Source organism: Theobroma cacao, chromosome 1 (assembly GCF_053813885.1).
Source record: "Theobroma cacao isolate CCN51 chromosome 1, ASM5381388v1, whole genome shotgun sequence".
Taxonomy (NCBI): Eukaryota; Viridiplantae; Streptophyta; class Magnoliopsida; order Malvales; family Malvaceae; genus Theobroma; species Theobroma cacao.
In genome coordinates this window covers 41733214-41749524 of record NC_142639.1, presented here as the reverse complement: position 1 = coordinate 41749524, position 16311 = coordinate 41733214, and the positions used below count along the sequence as shown (strand labels likewise).

The 16311-nt window shown below is 37.8% G+C and overlaps 2 protein-coding genes across 2 annotated transcripts; one reads left to right on the top strand and one right to left on the bottom strand.

Moving 5' to 3' along the window:
* The first annotated feature begins 1818 nt into the window (after positions 1 to 1818).
* Positions 1819 to 6943, top strand: LOC18614475 (Protein kinase superfamily protein). Its single transcript, XM_018129938.2, has 3 exons — positions 1819 to 2246; positions 3135 to 4475; positions 5797 to 6943. The coding sequence occupies exons 2-3, from the start codon at positions 3190 to 3192 to the stop codon at positions 6689 to 6691; spliced, it is 2181 nt and encodes a 726-aa protein (XP_017985427.2). The 5' UTR covers positions 1819 to 2246; positions 3135 to 3189; the 3' UTR covers positions 6692 to 6943.
* Positions 6944 to 9338: 2395 nt separating this feature from the next.
* LOC18614474 (bZIP domain class transcription factor (DUF630 and DUF632)) lies at positions 9339 to 14408 on the bottom strand. Its single transcript, XM_007052251.3, has 5 exons — positions 14253 to 14408; positions 12850 to 14134; positions 12565 to 12749; positions 11441 to 11664; positions 9339 to 10422 (listed from the first exon to the last, which is right to left on the bottom strand). Exons 2-5 carry the CDS (start codon positions 14123 to 14125, stop codon positions 9636 to 9638), a joined length of 2472 nt encoding a protein of 823 aa, XP_007052313.3. The 5' UTR covers positions 14126 to 14134; positions 14253 to 14408; the 3' UTR covers positions 9339 to 9635.
* Between the last annotated feature and the right edge of the window lie 1903 nt (positions 14409 to 16311).

Below are 16311 nucleotides of genomic sequence, written 5' to 3'. Positions count from 1 at the left end.
ATACAAAATGCTGGGAAAGTGTTTATTATTGTTGGCCACTTGAAAAGCATATAATTAAATGTTTGAATTATGCAATAAGATATATAATTAAAGAATTAAGTCTAAAATTTTCATCATTAAGGCTAAAGGTCATTTAAATTATATAAAAAAATCTCTTTTTTGTACTATGTAAATTATGCTCCTTATTTTTTTTAATTCTTATGAAAATTATGATAAAAGTTTTAATCTTATAATATTTTACATAATATAAATATTTAATATAAAAATAAAAAATTATGAAAAATAATTTTATAATATCTACTTTATTCACTCTATTTGTGGTTTTTATTTTTTTCATATTTTTTAATTTTAATTAATTAAACCAAGCATTAATTTATAATTTTCTTTTTTTTAAACGGTAGCCTTGTTATTCGTCCATACTCATAGGCCACGTCTTTGAGAACAGTGGAACTACATAATACCTACGGTGGAAAATGGAAATCAAATATAATTTAAAATAAAAAAATTATTAATTTAGAAAAAGAATTGGGCCCCGCCGCAAGCCTAAGTGGTAGGCCCTACCATTTACCAAAATCTGTGTTAAAAATCATGGCGCATCAACCCATCATTTGTACATCCAATGATTTAAACCCATTTTAAGTATCTATTCATCTTTTATTTTTTTATATAAATTTATATTTGACATACCTACTGTAAATTAAATATTATTATTTTATTAATTAATAAATTTAAAAATTGATAAAATTTTAAAAATAAATATTCATAATTTTAAAAGTATTTTAAATTTTTTTTATATATTTATGAGATGATACATTGACAAATATTACATATAAACTTTTTTTTTGGTAATAAGTGCCAAATATGTTGAATTTATTTTGTATTTTAAACTCTAACTGTACTGAATTTATTTTGTAATTTAAACCTTAGAGAAGGCTATGCATTATGTGGAATTGGTGGAGTGATAATAAAAGTATAACAACCACAGGCGGCCTCCTTAATTTTTCATTGCTCAAAACTTTCTTTTCTACCAAATAATTTAAACAGTATTAAACAATTTAGACCGTTTTAAACAACTTATTCCCCCAATTTTTTTTTTGAAAAGCAACTTATTCCCCCAATAATAATTGACCTATTAACATAGTAATCAATGACATAATTTTGAACTCGAATTAATGTTTTAGTTGAGTTGTCTGTGAAATTGATCTAGAAAGAAAACCTTTATTAACTTACTGAGTTAGTCAAAATTTGATGATTAAATATGATTATTTTATTTATATAAATTAATTAAATATGATTTTTTTTAAAAAAATTAAAATTATACCTAATTTAAACTTTTGAATACGAATTATTGATGTTTATATTATTTTTTATTAAAAAATATTTTTTTTAAAAATATATTATACAAAATTAAAGATTAAAAAGAATCAACAAGCTTAGTTTTTAATATTTAAAATGCTAATTAATATTTATAATTCTTATATCATAATTACACATATTGTTTATATAATGTATAATTTTTTATTTATAGTATTTTAAAAATATTTTTATTGCCTATTATAATTATAATCTAAAAGGAAAAAGACCTACGTTATTATTATTATTGTTGTTATTATTAAAAAAACAAAAGACACGCGCTGATTGACGCGCTCGTTGATTACCAGTTTGGCAACGCAAAGCTGAAGAAAATCCAAACCCGATAATGAAAGAAAATGGTTCGAATTCGGTGATGACGGAGAGCGGGAGCGTCCCTACCTTTGAAAAGCAATGTAGTTTAAAGAAGGAACAGACATGGGACCCGCTTACTCTGGGCCCCGATTGGGACCCACACACTCTCTCTCTGTCTCGCCTCGCCTCCCTTCCCATTCTCACTCACAAATCCTAAAGTGCACACTGCACATTCCCTACAAAGCAAAGGAACTCCCAAAAAAAAAAAAAAAAAAGGGGGGGTGGGGAAGGAAAAGCAAAAGCTAAGTCTGCCAATTCTAACCCATCACAAGAACAAAAGCTTTTTCTGGTTGCAGAGCTAAAAAAAAAAAAACCCACAGTCTAGAGAGAGAGAGAGAGAGAGAGAGAAAGAATAGAGCTCGGGCTTCGATCGCTCGGGCTCAATCCCACCTGTTAATTGAGCATTTGTGCTGGAAATTTTGAAGGAAGGAGGAATTTTTTTTTTCAAGGCTGTGAAGGGATAGAAGGCAGAGTTCAAGCTCTGTTTGTGAATCCTTTTCTTGATTTTTTCTTTCTTTTAAGTGCGTACAGGTTCTTGTTGGGTTTTTTCTTTTTGGCTTTGAATGTTCTGTATTCTGGTTCCCTTGCCTTTTTTTTTTTTTTAAATAAGATTTTTGAGATCTCTTTCTCTTTGTATATTTGCTGACTTGGAATTAGAGAACATTCTTCATGTTTTGTTCTTTTAATTTTTTATTTTTTTGTTTAATTTTTGTGGGGAAGTGGGAGGGAGAGGTTGAAGGGTTTTTGCGTGGCATCGAAGGGCTTACATTGGGAATGTGCTGATAAGGGAATAGAAGAAATGTGGGGGAATTTCGAATTTGTGATTTTTCCTTTCCTTTTTTGTTTTTAAGAAAAAATTTAACTAGGGTTTCTATAATCTTATTTAATATACCATTTTTGGCATTTCAGTTGATTGCAACTCAAGTTAAGGATTTCACGAGCTTAGTTGATTGATCTGCTTTCGTTATTTAATAATTTGCAAGTTAGGGTTCTGTTTTCAAGGGTTGGCGCTAAAATTATGGGTTTAGTGAGAGAGGCTGATTACTTTATTTGTGAGTTTTTCCTTTTTTTAAATTATCAAAATTTGTTAAAAGAATTCTTCCCTATTTGGGACAGAACATATGGGAAGAGGAAATACATGATAAATTATTCTTTTAGCAGTATAATTTTGGAAACAGCATCTGAGTTTTGATATTTGTTTTCGATTGATTATGTGTGCTGATGAAGTAGGCTAAAATTGTAGAATCTAGTTAATTTTCATACCCATTTAAGAAAAAAAGTTGAAATAGCTGATTTCGATTGATATGGTTAGAGAATATTGGAATAGAAATGGTTTAGTGGATTGCTTTTTAAAAGTTCAACTGGGAACTAGTGGAATGATTGAACTCAATTTCAACCCCATTTTGCAGGGTTGATTGGGTTGGCTGTAAGATTATTCCATGTAAAGATTCCAGATTAGCTGGAATGGAAAGGGTCCCAGATTCAAAGATGCTGCCTAGGAAATTGCCTGCTGTGAGTTCAGTGTCGAATGCGCGTATGGTCTTTGGGAGAGAAGCAGGTCTTGTGCCGAATTTGCATGCTGTATTGGTTAGAGAAGAAGTGGGTCGATCTAACGTGGGAAATTCCCAAGATTCAGAGACAGCTGCACCTGTACGGACATGGAAAGGGAAAGACTCTTTGCTTGAACAGGAAGAAATCATGCCTGATGTTATTATATTCAAGGGCAGCAGTGACTCATTGGAGGAAGGAGGACCTAGTGCTTTTTCTGGAGCTAGTCACCCTCCAGAACCTGTTGACACGGATCTAATGAGAATGTATGTACCAATCGGTCAGAAGAAGTCCGATCCTGGGTGTTTGATGAAGAGCGTGTCAGTGAAGGGTCCTTTTCTAGAAGATCTTTCAATTAGGGTTCCTCCTAAAAAACCAAGTCCTGCTGTTCTTTCACCAGCAGAAAGTCTGGTTGAAGAACCCAATGATTTAGGTGCATTATCTTCTCCATTTTCAGTTCCACGTGCATCACAAAATACAGATAACTCTCTCCTTCCTCCAGATTCAGACGAAAAGGAATGTGTTTGGGATGCTTCTTTGCCTCCAAGTGGTAATGTAAGTCCACATAGCAGCATTGACAGTACAGGGGTTGTCACCGCAATGAGCATTGTCAATAGCTGTGCCAGTACATATAGGAGTGATGCAGTTACAAGTGATGGCATGCTTAGCATGGAGAGGAACTGCGAGAGTACAAAGGGAAGTGTCAGAGCAGATTCACTTGAGAGTGCAAAGACTAGTGTTAGCCGAGCAAGTGATAGCAGTGGCCTTAGTGATGACAGTAACTGGAGCAACATTACTGGGAGTGCTAATAAACCTCATAAAGGAAATGACCCGAGGTGGAAGGCCATCCTTGCTATCCGAGCTCGAGATGGGATTTTGGGCGTGAGTCGTTTTAGATTGCTTAAACGACTTGGTTGTGGTGACATTGGCAGTGTATATCTCTCAGAGCTGAGTGGTACTCGTTGTTATTTTGCAATGAAAGTAATGGACAAGGCATCCCTTGCAAGTCGTAAGAAGTTGACTAGGGCTCAGACAGAAAGGGAGATTCTGCAGCTGCTGGACCATCCATTTCTGCCTACTCTGTATACACATTTTGAAACAGACAGATTCTCATGTCTAGTTATGGAATACTGTCCTGGGGGTGATCTACACACTTTGAGGCAACGGCAGCCCGGAAAGCATTTCTCTGAATATGCTGCAAGGTATGGCTTATGCTCTAAAATATTCTCCTATTTGTGTAGAACATTAGCATCCTTAAAGGGAAGGGAAAAAAAAGTAAAAATCTTTTCTTCATTAAGGGGTTTTTTTTATATTAGTGTTATTTAGCTTTCCTTCCTTTATTGTGGCTATCTCACATCGTCTTTCACAATATTTCCTCTTGTTTCTTAAAAGTTTGTGTTCCATGAGGAGTAGTTGGTTGATCTGTTTTTTCTTTTCTGTTGTTCATATGCCTTTTACTATGTGCTTTTCATATTTCTATATATATAATATTGGGAAAGTTAGTCCTCGTCAGTGGATGGATGTGCACTTACACTTGTCTCCCATTTCATGTCATTTTCTTCAGCCACAAACTGCAGTTCCTTGTATTTTATGTTAAATGATGTTGCCTACCTGTTGTGCATTTGTAGAGAATGTGGTTTTAATCTGTTTCAAAGTTTTCTACATGTTGGGGATCTATAACATATCTACAACACGTTGGGGGCTTTAAGCATATCTACAATTCCAAACTGATGTTTTTTCGATGTGTTTGCAGTTATGGTGTCAAGTAAAACTAGTCTAGTTAACAGGCCTTTTCCTTGATCAGTTCCTATCTTAACCATCATAGAGTGCATGTTAACTGATACCCCTTCATGCTGCTGAACTCCAGGCAGGGAGATGCTTGCTGCCCTTGTGGGCCTGCTAACCCGTGAACGTGAGAGATAATATAGCAGATGCAACTAACTGAAGCTCATATCTCCTACTATAAGTCTTTCTATGTAAGAATGAACAGGAGTCTGTAAAACTATTTATGATAGGAGGCTGAGTGAAACTACTTGTGTTGTGCATCGAACTGGATTTCGTTTCATTCCTGAGTTCACTTTGTTCTTATACTTGACTGCGTAGACATCTTTTACAAGTATGTGCCGTGGTATGAAAGTGTTACCAGTTATTTTGGGTTCCAAGATTTCTCATGTCTTATGATATTGCTTGATCATTTTAGTCAAGACTCATTGGGCATGTGCGAGTGCTGCTTTTTCTGATATCAGAGGATTAAGACCCTACTTTGGCATGAGAATTTCTGATATTGATTGCCCCCTTAAGCCAGTACTATCTGGAAATTTAATTTCTCAGTCACTGTTCAAAAAGGTTATTATATATGATATATAATGTTTGGGAAGTTAGATTATGTTTTTGCATAGCTGGCATAAACACACAATGCTAAAGGCTTTGGTCATCATCAGTGTCATAAGCAAGTGTTTTCCACTGAGATCATTGAATTTCAGGCAGAAAAGCTATAACCCCCTGTTTTTCTTCTTAATGCAGATTTTATGCTGCAGAGGTTCTATTAGCGCTTGAGTATCTCCACATGCTTGGTGTTGTCTATAGGGACTTGAAACCAGAAAATGTTCTAGTTCGTGATGATGGCCACATAATGCTCTCCGACTTTGATCTTTCCTTAAGATGCGCAGTTTCTCCTACACTGATTAAGACCTCAGCATCTGATTCTGATCCTTCAAAACGTGGAGCTGGTGGTGCATTTTGTGTTCAACCTGCCTGTATTGAGCCTACATCAGATTGCATCCAGCCTGCCTGCTTTATTCCACGGATATTCCCTCAAAAGAACAAGAAGAAAACCCGAAAGCCTCGAGTTGAGTTTGGTTTGCCTTCTAGTACCCTTCCTGAGCTTGTTGCAGAGCCGACTGCAGCCCGGTCTATGTCCTTTGTTGGAACCCATGAATACCTAGCCCCTGAAATAATCAAAGGAGAAGGCCATGGAAGTGCTGTTGATTGGTGGACCTTTGGAATTTTCTTGCATGAACTGCTGTATGGTAAAACCCCCTTTAAAGGCTCAGGAAACCGTGCTACGCTGTTCAATGTTGTGGGGCAACAGCTGAGATTCTCAGATTCACCAGCAACCAGTTACGCTAGCCGTGATTTAATCCGGGGCTTGCTGGTGAAGGAGCCGCAACACCGGCTAGGTGTGAAGAGGGGAGCAACTGAGATCAAGCAGCATCCTTTCTTTGAAGGTGTGAATTGGGCTCTAATTCGATGCAGCACCCCACCTGAGGTGCCAAGACCCATGGAGAGTGAGTTGCCAGGGATGCCTGGGAAATTTGGGCCAGTGGAGCCACTTGGGGTTGGTAGCAGCAGCAAAAGGATGGTAGGGGGAACAGATATGAAATCGGGGGGTAAATATCTGGACTTTGAGTTCTTTTAGTTTTGAATTAGGAAATGCTGTGTTGTATTAGTATCATTAGTCAAATCCCTTTAAGAGTTTGCTGACAGCACTTTGTTCTGATGATATGCTTCAGCTCACTACCTCATCAAAGAAAAAAAATTCATGTTAATTGAAAAAAGAAAAAAAAAATCAGTTGCTTCATTTTAAGAAGTATGTTGCCTTTTGCCCATTAACTCAGAGCCTCAGTTGATGTGAGACAAAATAGATAATTCACAGTATTTACCTTGCAAATTTCTTGTCATGTTTTATGTCCCAAATTGCTCCCATTGTTCTTATGGATGAAAAGAAAGAGACCATTCATAGCTGCATAGATGAAGAAACACCCTTTCCCCGTGGTTCCCTTTTGGTTTCCCCCTTAGTGTTGACAAAAAATATGGAATACATGGAATCGTATTTATTCGAACTCGATCGAATTAATCAATTTAATTGAATTTCTTTTCAAATTAACTGATTTTTTTTTATTAATTCCTAGGCCATGAGCACAGGGAAGATTGTGATTTCAGCAGTAGGTAGGCTCTTAAGTCAGTGGAGTTTTTTGGCAACAATCTCTTGCTTCCGGGTCTAAACTAATCCCATTACCACGTTTGAGCTCTCTTTAGTATTTGGTCTGCCATCACTTTAATACTGCAAAGTTCAATCAGGTCCAGGACTGATCCATATATGTAGGTCCAGGCTGTTGGGGCTACATGGGGTGACCCATATATGTAGGTCCAGAAACAAAGAAGGGGCCCATTGATCCCCAATCTAATCTATCCATATTGATTCTAACCAAGATAGGGTTGTATATATGTCTCTTGTCCTCTCAAATTAGCAACATCATTCTAGTCTCCTAGAGGAGAAAAAAAAATGTATCAGGTTTTGCAAAATGACTTTTACATTGTTTTGGTTGACCATTCATTTTATTTCTGTAAACTTGCAATTAAAATTTTTTTTTTATATATTTAAAGAAAAAAGATATTAACCTTATCTTTTTTTTAAAAAAAAAATCGTATATCAATCAATGAACTAAATATACAAGTATTAAATTTTTATTGCTATTACTCGTCTCTAAGTGTTTATATTTGTTTTTTTTTTATTAAAAAAGAGATAAAGATCATTATTGGCAAGCCTAAGACTAAAGACTCAAACCCAACCTTTACTTGTTAGCATTGTCAGGAAAAATTGAGGCCCAGGAGACCACAATCTTGAACTTTATTGCCTTTGAAAGCAGAAGAAAGGAAAAGAAAATGTTGGTCCCCTTTGTAGCCCTCTTCTCCACTCCAATGGATACAAACATCAACGTCAATGCATGTGCATCTTTGGACTCTTTTGATCTTTTTTTTTTTTAACCTTATCATCTAGTGAGACCCAAGGTCTTGTCCATCACAAAAAAAAAAAAAACCCCTTTTTTCTTCCCTTTATGAAAAAATAAGGGGGTCTTTGAAAGCAAACAAACAAACAATCGGATGTTTTTTTTTAGTGGAAGGATCTGATCCTGATGGGCCAAATCACTCATGATTGCCAGAGAATCGGATTGTTTCAAAGAAAGAAAGAGAGAGAGAGAGAACTTAATCCCTTCAAAATTTGGTTAAGTTTGAAGATCTATGAGACTATTGGTAGAAAAAAAAATGGAAGTTAACAGACTTCAGATCCAAGATTTAGAGGGAAACAATAAATTCAGATTGAGACTTGACATTGTAGAAAATGAGAAAACTTATCTACAATTTGCAGCTTTTTAATGTTGAATGTCAGTGAAGATCCGACCTTGCAGCCGGTCAATCAAGCTCTCATCAGGAATCAGGGATGGGGCAACAGCCTTAAACTAAATCCCTTTGCCGGAATCTTGGATTTATATAATCATCAACAACAACAACTTCCCCTGATGCTTGGGGAAAACCAAAATTTTTACTGTCAGAAAACAGAGGCAATTCAGTAACACTTGATTACATAATCATCAGAGTAAGATTTGATTAAAACCCAGAAAAAATAAAAACCAGTGGGCTCAACAACTTCCCCGGAAGCTTGGGAAAAACCAAAATTTTACTGTCACAAAACAGAAGTTGCATGTGAGTTTGTCAATATAAACAACAATATCTTTCCTTGGACTGACTTTCCCACTTACTTGGTTGAAAACCAACAAAATAGAAGTTGGCTTCTTTCGGGGGACAGTAAGGAAATGTACCAGCTTAGAGTAGGGATGGGAACAAAACAGAAGCTGTCAGGTTGAACAGAAACTGAAAAATTGGAGGGCCGAGCTCCATGAATGAATCTCTGTGTCTGCAGCTGAACAGAGTAGTATTAAATGTGTGGGCAAATATCAAACGAATTAGTACGTGTGCTGTTTTTGCCTGTTCTCTTTTTTTTTCACATGGGAGAAATGTTCCACCTAATTTGTTTACATATTAACTGTTCATCTGCTTGGGAAAGAGGATCTGGAGCTTTTTAACATGGCCAGCCTAGCCTTCTGATCGAATAATGAATTGGCTGGTCCCTACTATACCCACCATATTTATAACCTTAAGGTACCCTCTCCTGCAAGGAAAACCGGGGAAAACCAGCAACCCATCCCAAAAGAGAAAAGAATTTGTGTTGTTAACATAAATCAGTAAACAAAAGTGAAGTATACACAGAATACACAAGCATGGCAAGAGAGGGAAAGTCAGAATATATGTATTTATTCATCTGCTGAAATTGCGAACCTTTTTTTCATACAAGAATCTTGAGCAATTTCCTGTACATAGACACCTATCCTTGGCTTGACGATAGATGAGGACAAAACAAACAAAGAGACCTCCCATGTATTTACACATTCCCAAGAAAAGAAAAGAAAAACCCAAAAAGAAAAACAATAATTATAGGAGCCCACAGCCAAAAAAATCCCAGCTCTTATAAATTTCAACTTACCTCAAAAATTCAAGTGGGAAAGAAAAAAAAAATGAATTCACTATTGGATATGATAGGAACGGGAGCATACTTGGTCAAGTGCCTCGGTAAATAAGGCAGAAAAGCTGGTCATTGCTTGAAATACACCTGGCAAGCCTGTTTGAAGATTATTCAGAGTCATTGCTCTAGTCACCTCTACTGCTTTGGCGTGCCTCAGCATTTCATCTTCCACTCGCCTTTGGCAGCCTGCGAGCTCAGATTTTTTTTCAGCAAGGGGGTCTCGAGCATCCAGAACCTGCCCATGATCAGGCCCAGAATCTGGAAGCCCAATGCCAACCATAGAGTATGAATGGTAGAACTTCCTTTCTATGTTCCGGAGAGATGATGCCTTTTTCTCAAGCTCCTTTGATACAGTTTCAGTTCGCTTCTTAATCTTAAGCTCTTCAGTTTGTTTAACGGAAATCACATTGACCACATTGATAAAACTTTTGATAGCTTCAGAAGCTACTGTGTCAGGGACACGGTCAAGGGCGAGCTTCCACTCATCGCAAAAAGCAAATACATCAGAGGGCTCTCTGTTGCCATCAACATTATCATTGCTGACAGGAAGAAGCGTGAGCTTGAACCAGCCATGGAGGGAGTGAATAAAATCCCGTTGAAATTTTATTAAACGGCAGAAACTAGAGTGCCATGCAGAGACAGCTGACTCGAGATCACGTGTTGCCTGCCGATGCAGTTCAGAAGTTGAATCACCTTTCCCTGATCTGTTTATAAGGCCACGAACTTGCTGCACAATATTGTTCTGAACTTCATGGTATTGATGCATTGACCCCCACATGTACCTAAAGCTGCATTCAAATAAATTCGATATGTGAATGTTCGACTTTAAAATATTTTAGCAGTGCAATTGTTCCACTATGCAGAATTTCAATAAATAGATACCGAATTGCTGTATCTGATATAATGGAAATCTAAACCACCAAAAGAAAGAAAGTGATTCAGAATAAGGTTTTAATCTAATCTAAAATAGCTTTTCAAGTGGTCATACATAGTCATCATACTATTAATACTCATTCTTAATCATGCTGCTAAAATGATGATTATGATAACAACAATAACAATAATGGTGTTTTGACCAGTTTACCATTTTCAACAACCTGTCAAAAAAGATTATGGTGGGTCATATGATAGTTAACTCCAATGCACCTAACCCCCACCTCCCACCTGTATGTGGCTTATAGATCAATGGAAAACTGGCAAGTAATATTGGGGCCACTGTCTGGTTCTGAATGAAAGAAATTAAAAAGTCCAGGACAACAACGCACATGTGCAAACAGAGGGGATGATCAAGTGGCATAGCAGAGAAATGAGTTATAATGGTTCACCTACCCAGGCAACATGCCAGGATCTACAATATTTCACGTAAGATAAAATGAATTCAAGATTCAATTCCCCAATAAGAACGGAATCCAGCCAGAGATAAGTGCTCATAACTAAGAATGAATTTCAAAAGATAAAATAAATAATGGTAAACAGGGTAAATAAAAAATTTTACCACTTTCACTGAAAAATAATCTAGGAGTAGGAAACGAGTTGGAATTAAGGATTTTTCTTGTTTTTTTTTTTGGAATGAAGGATTTTTCTTGTTAAAGAGAGCAGAAAGATTGGAACATAGATATTTTACCGCAATGCCAAGATTGGCACTTAGATAGGTATTTCTTGAACTATATAAACTTTCCAAAAGAGTATTGAGCATATGTCTTGGTCTACCAATGCATATAGTTTGCATCTGGAACATTTCAAAAGAAAATATTATCTGTCTCAACACAAAAGAGAAAGAAACAAAAAGAGAAAAAGAGTACTTACCCATGACAAATGTCAACAAGCTGAGGAACAAGATCACTGTCCCTGAGCCCGATGATGGCAGTAGAGGTGGTAGAGACAGCCTGAGATGTGACAATAATTAGTGACTGCAGCCTTTTTATTGATGCCTTGGTCTTGTCTATCTTGGTTTCATCCTCCCCCTTGTATTCTTGACTTTGCAATGCTGACAACTTCTTTTCATGCTCAATCTTTACCCCTTCTCTAGCCTGAATTTGTTGAAAATTAATCGCCAACATTAGCACTCATCTAAAACCACATGGCTCAACAACCAGGTAAATTATTTGCACCACATGTTTCCTTTCTTATCCAGAAGAATCCTAATGTCCAACCAATTCAAGAAACTTTACAAAAGGTTTGATAAGAAAACACCATGGGGTGGAAAAAAAAATACTTTTATTACCTCATACAAGTTAACAAGCAAATTTTTCCTTCAACATTCAATCAAAAAATAAGCAGCAAAAAACTTGGTAAGAAATGTCTCGGTGCATAACTTATTATTGAAGCATGTCGGCAAATTAACTGAAACCGCCTTCATTCTCTACCAACCAGCACTAATTTAAGTAACCGGAAGGTAAGAAACTAAAGTTCCCGTTCTGATGCAAAAAGAAAACATTCCCAGACAAGAAATCTGACACCCCATTAACAAAGGCAAGATGGAGAATCTAGAAAGAAAAAAAGTTAGTTGGCTTTAGTAGCTAAATTGGGACTACAAGGTGAGTTGGTTGGACGTGGAAACCATGCTCCTAAGCTTCCCTTGGGCCTAACTGCCTAACAGCAATTGGAGGGTGTTTTGGTCAATTCAGACTTTGTAGTACTATAAAACAAAAGATTAATTAATACTAATCCTATTAGTATTAAGGACCGCGACAACTGTCTGTTTTGACGATAATGGCCCCACGAAGAGTCGACAGGATTCACAGTTTCGAAGGGGGCGTTTTCGTCCAAATGGAAAAGGGAAATCAAACAGTCAAAAACTGCGGTGGACTTGCGCCACCGGGCATCAAACAATTGTTGATATCCTAGTCATTTCTCTGACCTCCTTGTCTCCAATACAAAATTAGAAATAAAGCTAATTTTTTTTAAATAAAAAAAAAGAAAACTTTTACCTTGACTTCGCTGTAGAGCTTCTTCTCCCAAGCCAAGAGGCGGTCCAAAGTAGAACAAAGGCTCTTTGAACCGCCCGGTTCATTGAGGGCAGTGGCGTCGAGCCGGTATTTCACAGCCAACGGCGGCTTTGAAGTCCAGCTCGAGCTTAAGTTACTGAACATGCTACTCGAATGATACACCGTCTCTGTAAATCGAAAGCCCAATAATTAAGATTAAATCAATTTGAATTAAGGAAAAACGTAAAACGAAAATTTAGCTTGAATTCTCCATATTTTGGAACTTACTTTTCAACTGCCTGAAACTTTTATCGAGCTGAGCTCTGCCGATCTCGAGCATCTCGGAAACCTGATCTCCGGCGGCGGCAGCTTTGTCGAAATTCTCTTTGATCGCATCGACGATCTCTTTCAAATCCCTATGCCGAACCACCATCTTCATATCCATCATAGCACCCGTCCTATAACTTCCCGCCGACGATCCCGCATCGCCCGACTTATTATCCATTTTATTCCCCGCGGTGGCCCCATACATCGGCTGCTGCGGCTGTACCGGCGGAGTATGATTACGAAGATGATGCAATTTCTCCGACTCCCCTCTCACCGAGGACCCGAAATTGGAGCGGGACCCAATCTCGGATCTGGATGCCACGTCATCATCCTCATCCTGCTCCTCTACATCCGATGAGCTCGTTGTAGTGTACCGGTCGTGGTCGTGGTCTCCCCATTCGCTGCATTGCACTTCTTCTCTTTCTGTTTCCTCATCAAAATTGCTCTTGGCATTATTGGAATTGATATTGTAACGGTGATTCAGTTTTTGTGGACGGAAGAAATCGTATTCTGATTTTTCCGTTTCGGTATCTTCAGTATCCTCCGGGTTGTTAGAATCTAATTGATGATGCCGTCGTGGTAGTTGTTGCTTTTGCTGCTGTAATTTTTGGTCGAAGAATTCGGAGTCCGGCGGCGACGGAGGGTAAAAATTTTCCCAGTTCCAAACGGAAGAAGCTTGGGAGGGAGTGTTTGAGTAGGTGGAATTAGCTTGATAAGCCGTCGGGAAAAAGTTGTTGGAAAATCCGGATTTCGAGCTTTGAGGAGAAGAAGAAGGACTCGATTCGGACAAAATGTGAGGGAGTTTCGGGGGTAACTTACGTGGCCGACGACGATTGGGTGCGGAAGATGACACACTCGAAGCGGAGAGTATGTGGGGGAGTTTGGAGCTAGCGATTGTTGGAGAAGGAGACGGAGAGAAAGGCGGGGGAGGAGGTGGAGGGTGGAGAGAAGGTGAGGGAGATGGAGGTACACGTGGAGGGATCGGTTTGCTAGGCGGTGGCGGAGACGGGTTGACAGGGTGGAGAAGAACGGCCGGGGTTTCGTCCGAGACGGAAAGGTGTTCACCAGCTGCGAAGGAGGAGAGAACTGAGCCGGTGAAGCGTAGAGAGCGACAGTAGTCCGCATGAGCCGCCGCTAAGTGATGTCGAGCGTGAACGGCTTCCTTCATCAGGCGGCGCCTATCTTTGCACCGCCTTACCGTGTCTTCATTGTCTAGCTTCGACGCCGCACAACCCATTTCCACACACTATTTAGTCAGCAAAAAAAAAAAAGTAAAAATCTCAGCTGAGCCAACAAAAAAAAGTACGGAGAAGAAAAAAAAACCGAATAGAAGAACAAGAGAAGCTCTAGGCGGTGGCGCGTACTGTAGTGGTGGCGCCCGATTGAAGCTTGGAAATGTCACTTTTTGAGACAAGAGTGAGAGTGAGGAAAATGAAGAGTAAAGGTTATAGCCAGTGGAGTATTCGGACTGTTCCCATTTTCTGTCGTGGGGTCTCCCTCTTTTTTCAAATTCTTTCTCTCTTCCACCTTTCTTATTTTCTTAATATTTATATATTTAATTACGTTTTAATTTGTTGGTTGAATAATTAAAACATTATTAGTATTAATTAATGGGAGTTGCAGAAGGCTGCTTTTTGTTTTTACATTGTGCCTTACAGGGGCTTAGGTGTATGGGGGAAAGAAAAGAGTGGACATTGATCTTACACAAGCTGTTGTTTGTTTGTTTTTTTGGGGTGGCTTGTGGGTCCTGGCCTTGATTATTGAGTTTAAGGGCAATGAGCAAGCACAATGCCGGATTTGTTGCCCTTTGGGTGTAGGGCAGGGCAGGGCAGGCATTGCTGGATTTATTTAAGATGGATTTTGTTTTTTTGTGTGCAGTTAAAAAGGTTAGCAATAGTTACTTCTACAATAGAGTATTTTGTTTTATCTAACTCAATTTTTATAGTCGAATTTGAATATAACTTGAGTTCAGATTCAAATACCTGAAAATTAATGAATAACGCACCTAGCTGAGTCTTTGGTCAACTGATTTGTTTATTAGAGAGAGAATAAATCCCATGGATCTACTACTCGTTACATTTGAAAAGCACTTTGTGTTTTGAGAAAGTAGACCTTATAAATGCTGAAGAAAGAAAAAAAAGTTGTTGCTTAGGTTGATTCTTTTCCTCTTTTTGCCAGCACAAAGGACAATTTGCAAAAAGAATAGAGCGTGGGAATTTTTTTTGCTTAAAGAATGAGCTAAGCATTGGACAATAGAGAAATAGTACCTTGAACATTTTTGACAATAATTGGCTCATTTTGAAAAAATTTCCAACCCATATCTTTGCATATATTTTGTATCTCTAAATCTTGAGGACCTAAATAGTCTTTAAATTTGAAATGCAAATTCATGCTTTTTATGAGTGAGAAAAGTGTGCAAGGGGAGGTGAGGAGGTAACATGCACAAAGCACTGCAAAGCATAGAAAGGCAGGATAACATAGATATTCCACAATGAGTAGATCCTTTTGAAGAAAAGCAAAAGGAGGGAAAGAAAAGCGGTGGGGAAGGAGGTGAATGGCAGAGATTGAAAACGGTGAAAGGGAGGTTTAATTTTTTTTTTCCCTCCCATTTCCATTGTCTCACTGGACCCCAATCATTCTCTTCTTTTCTTATAGTTGGTTTTTTTTTTTTTTTTTCATTTCCTTTTCGAAAGAACTTTTGCCTCGCCGTTTCAACCTTTTTAACTAAGAAGACTCGACGGTGGGGGAAACAACTTTTCTTGGTTTGAGGGCTTAACCCCCTTTCTAATCCCACTTTGGTTATGCTTCGAATCTTAGGCATCTGATTCTCCACAAGGTTACCAGTACCCAACAAGATAAATCCTATACCTTCAATCTTTCCTGGAATTTATTCAAGTTGCCAAGCAAGATTATAATCTTACTCTCCCCCCTAGCTTGTACTAAAATAAATTATTTATGAAGCTGTAGCCATGACAGGGAACCATAACTACCCAACTTTAAGCTCTTTGGAAACTAATCAAAACAACATCGAGTGCCTCCTCTAATTTTTTTTTTATACCCTAACCTATAAAGAGCAGTACGACAAAAAAAAAAAAAAGGCGTTATTTAACAAACTTCAAGTACCTTGGAAGATTTTTCTTTTCAGAATTTAGGAACAGGTTTTGAGTACAACAGCGGCAAGCCTCCTGCCCGAAACTGTAAACAAAGGATATCACTAAAGCTGCAAACAAATATTTACATATATATAGTGGTATTATTTTTCTACAGCTTTGGGTGTTGCAAGCGTCCACGAACCCCCCTAAACAAATTCTAAAAAGTCGAAAAAAAAACAGAGTAATGGTAGGCGGCAATCCAAAGAAAATGAAGGAACTGTTCTCTTCCCAAAAGGTCATCAATGTGGACCCTAAAGGGGAGTACATTTTT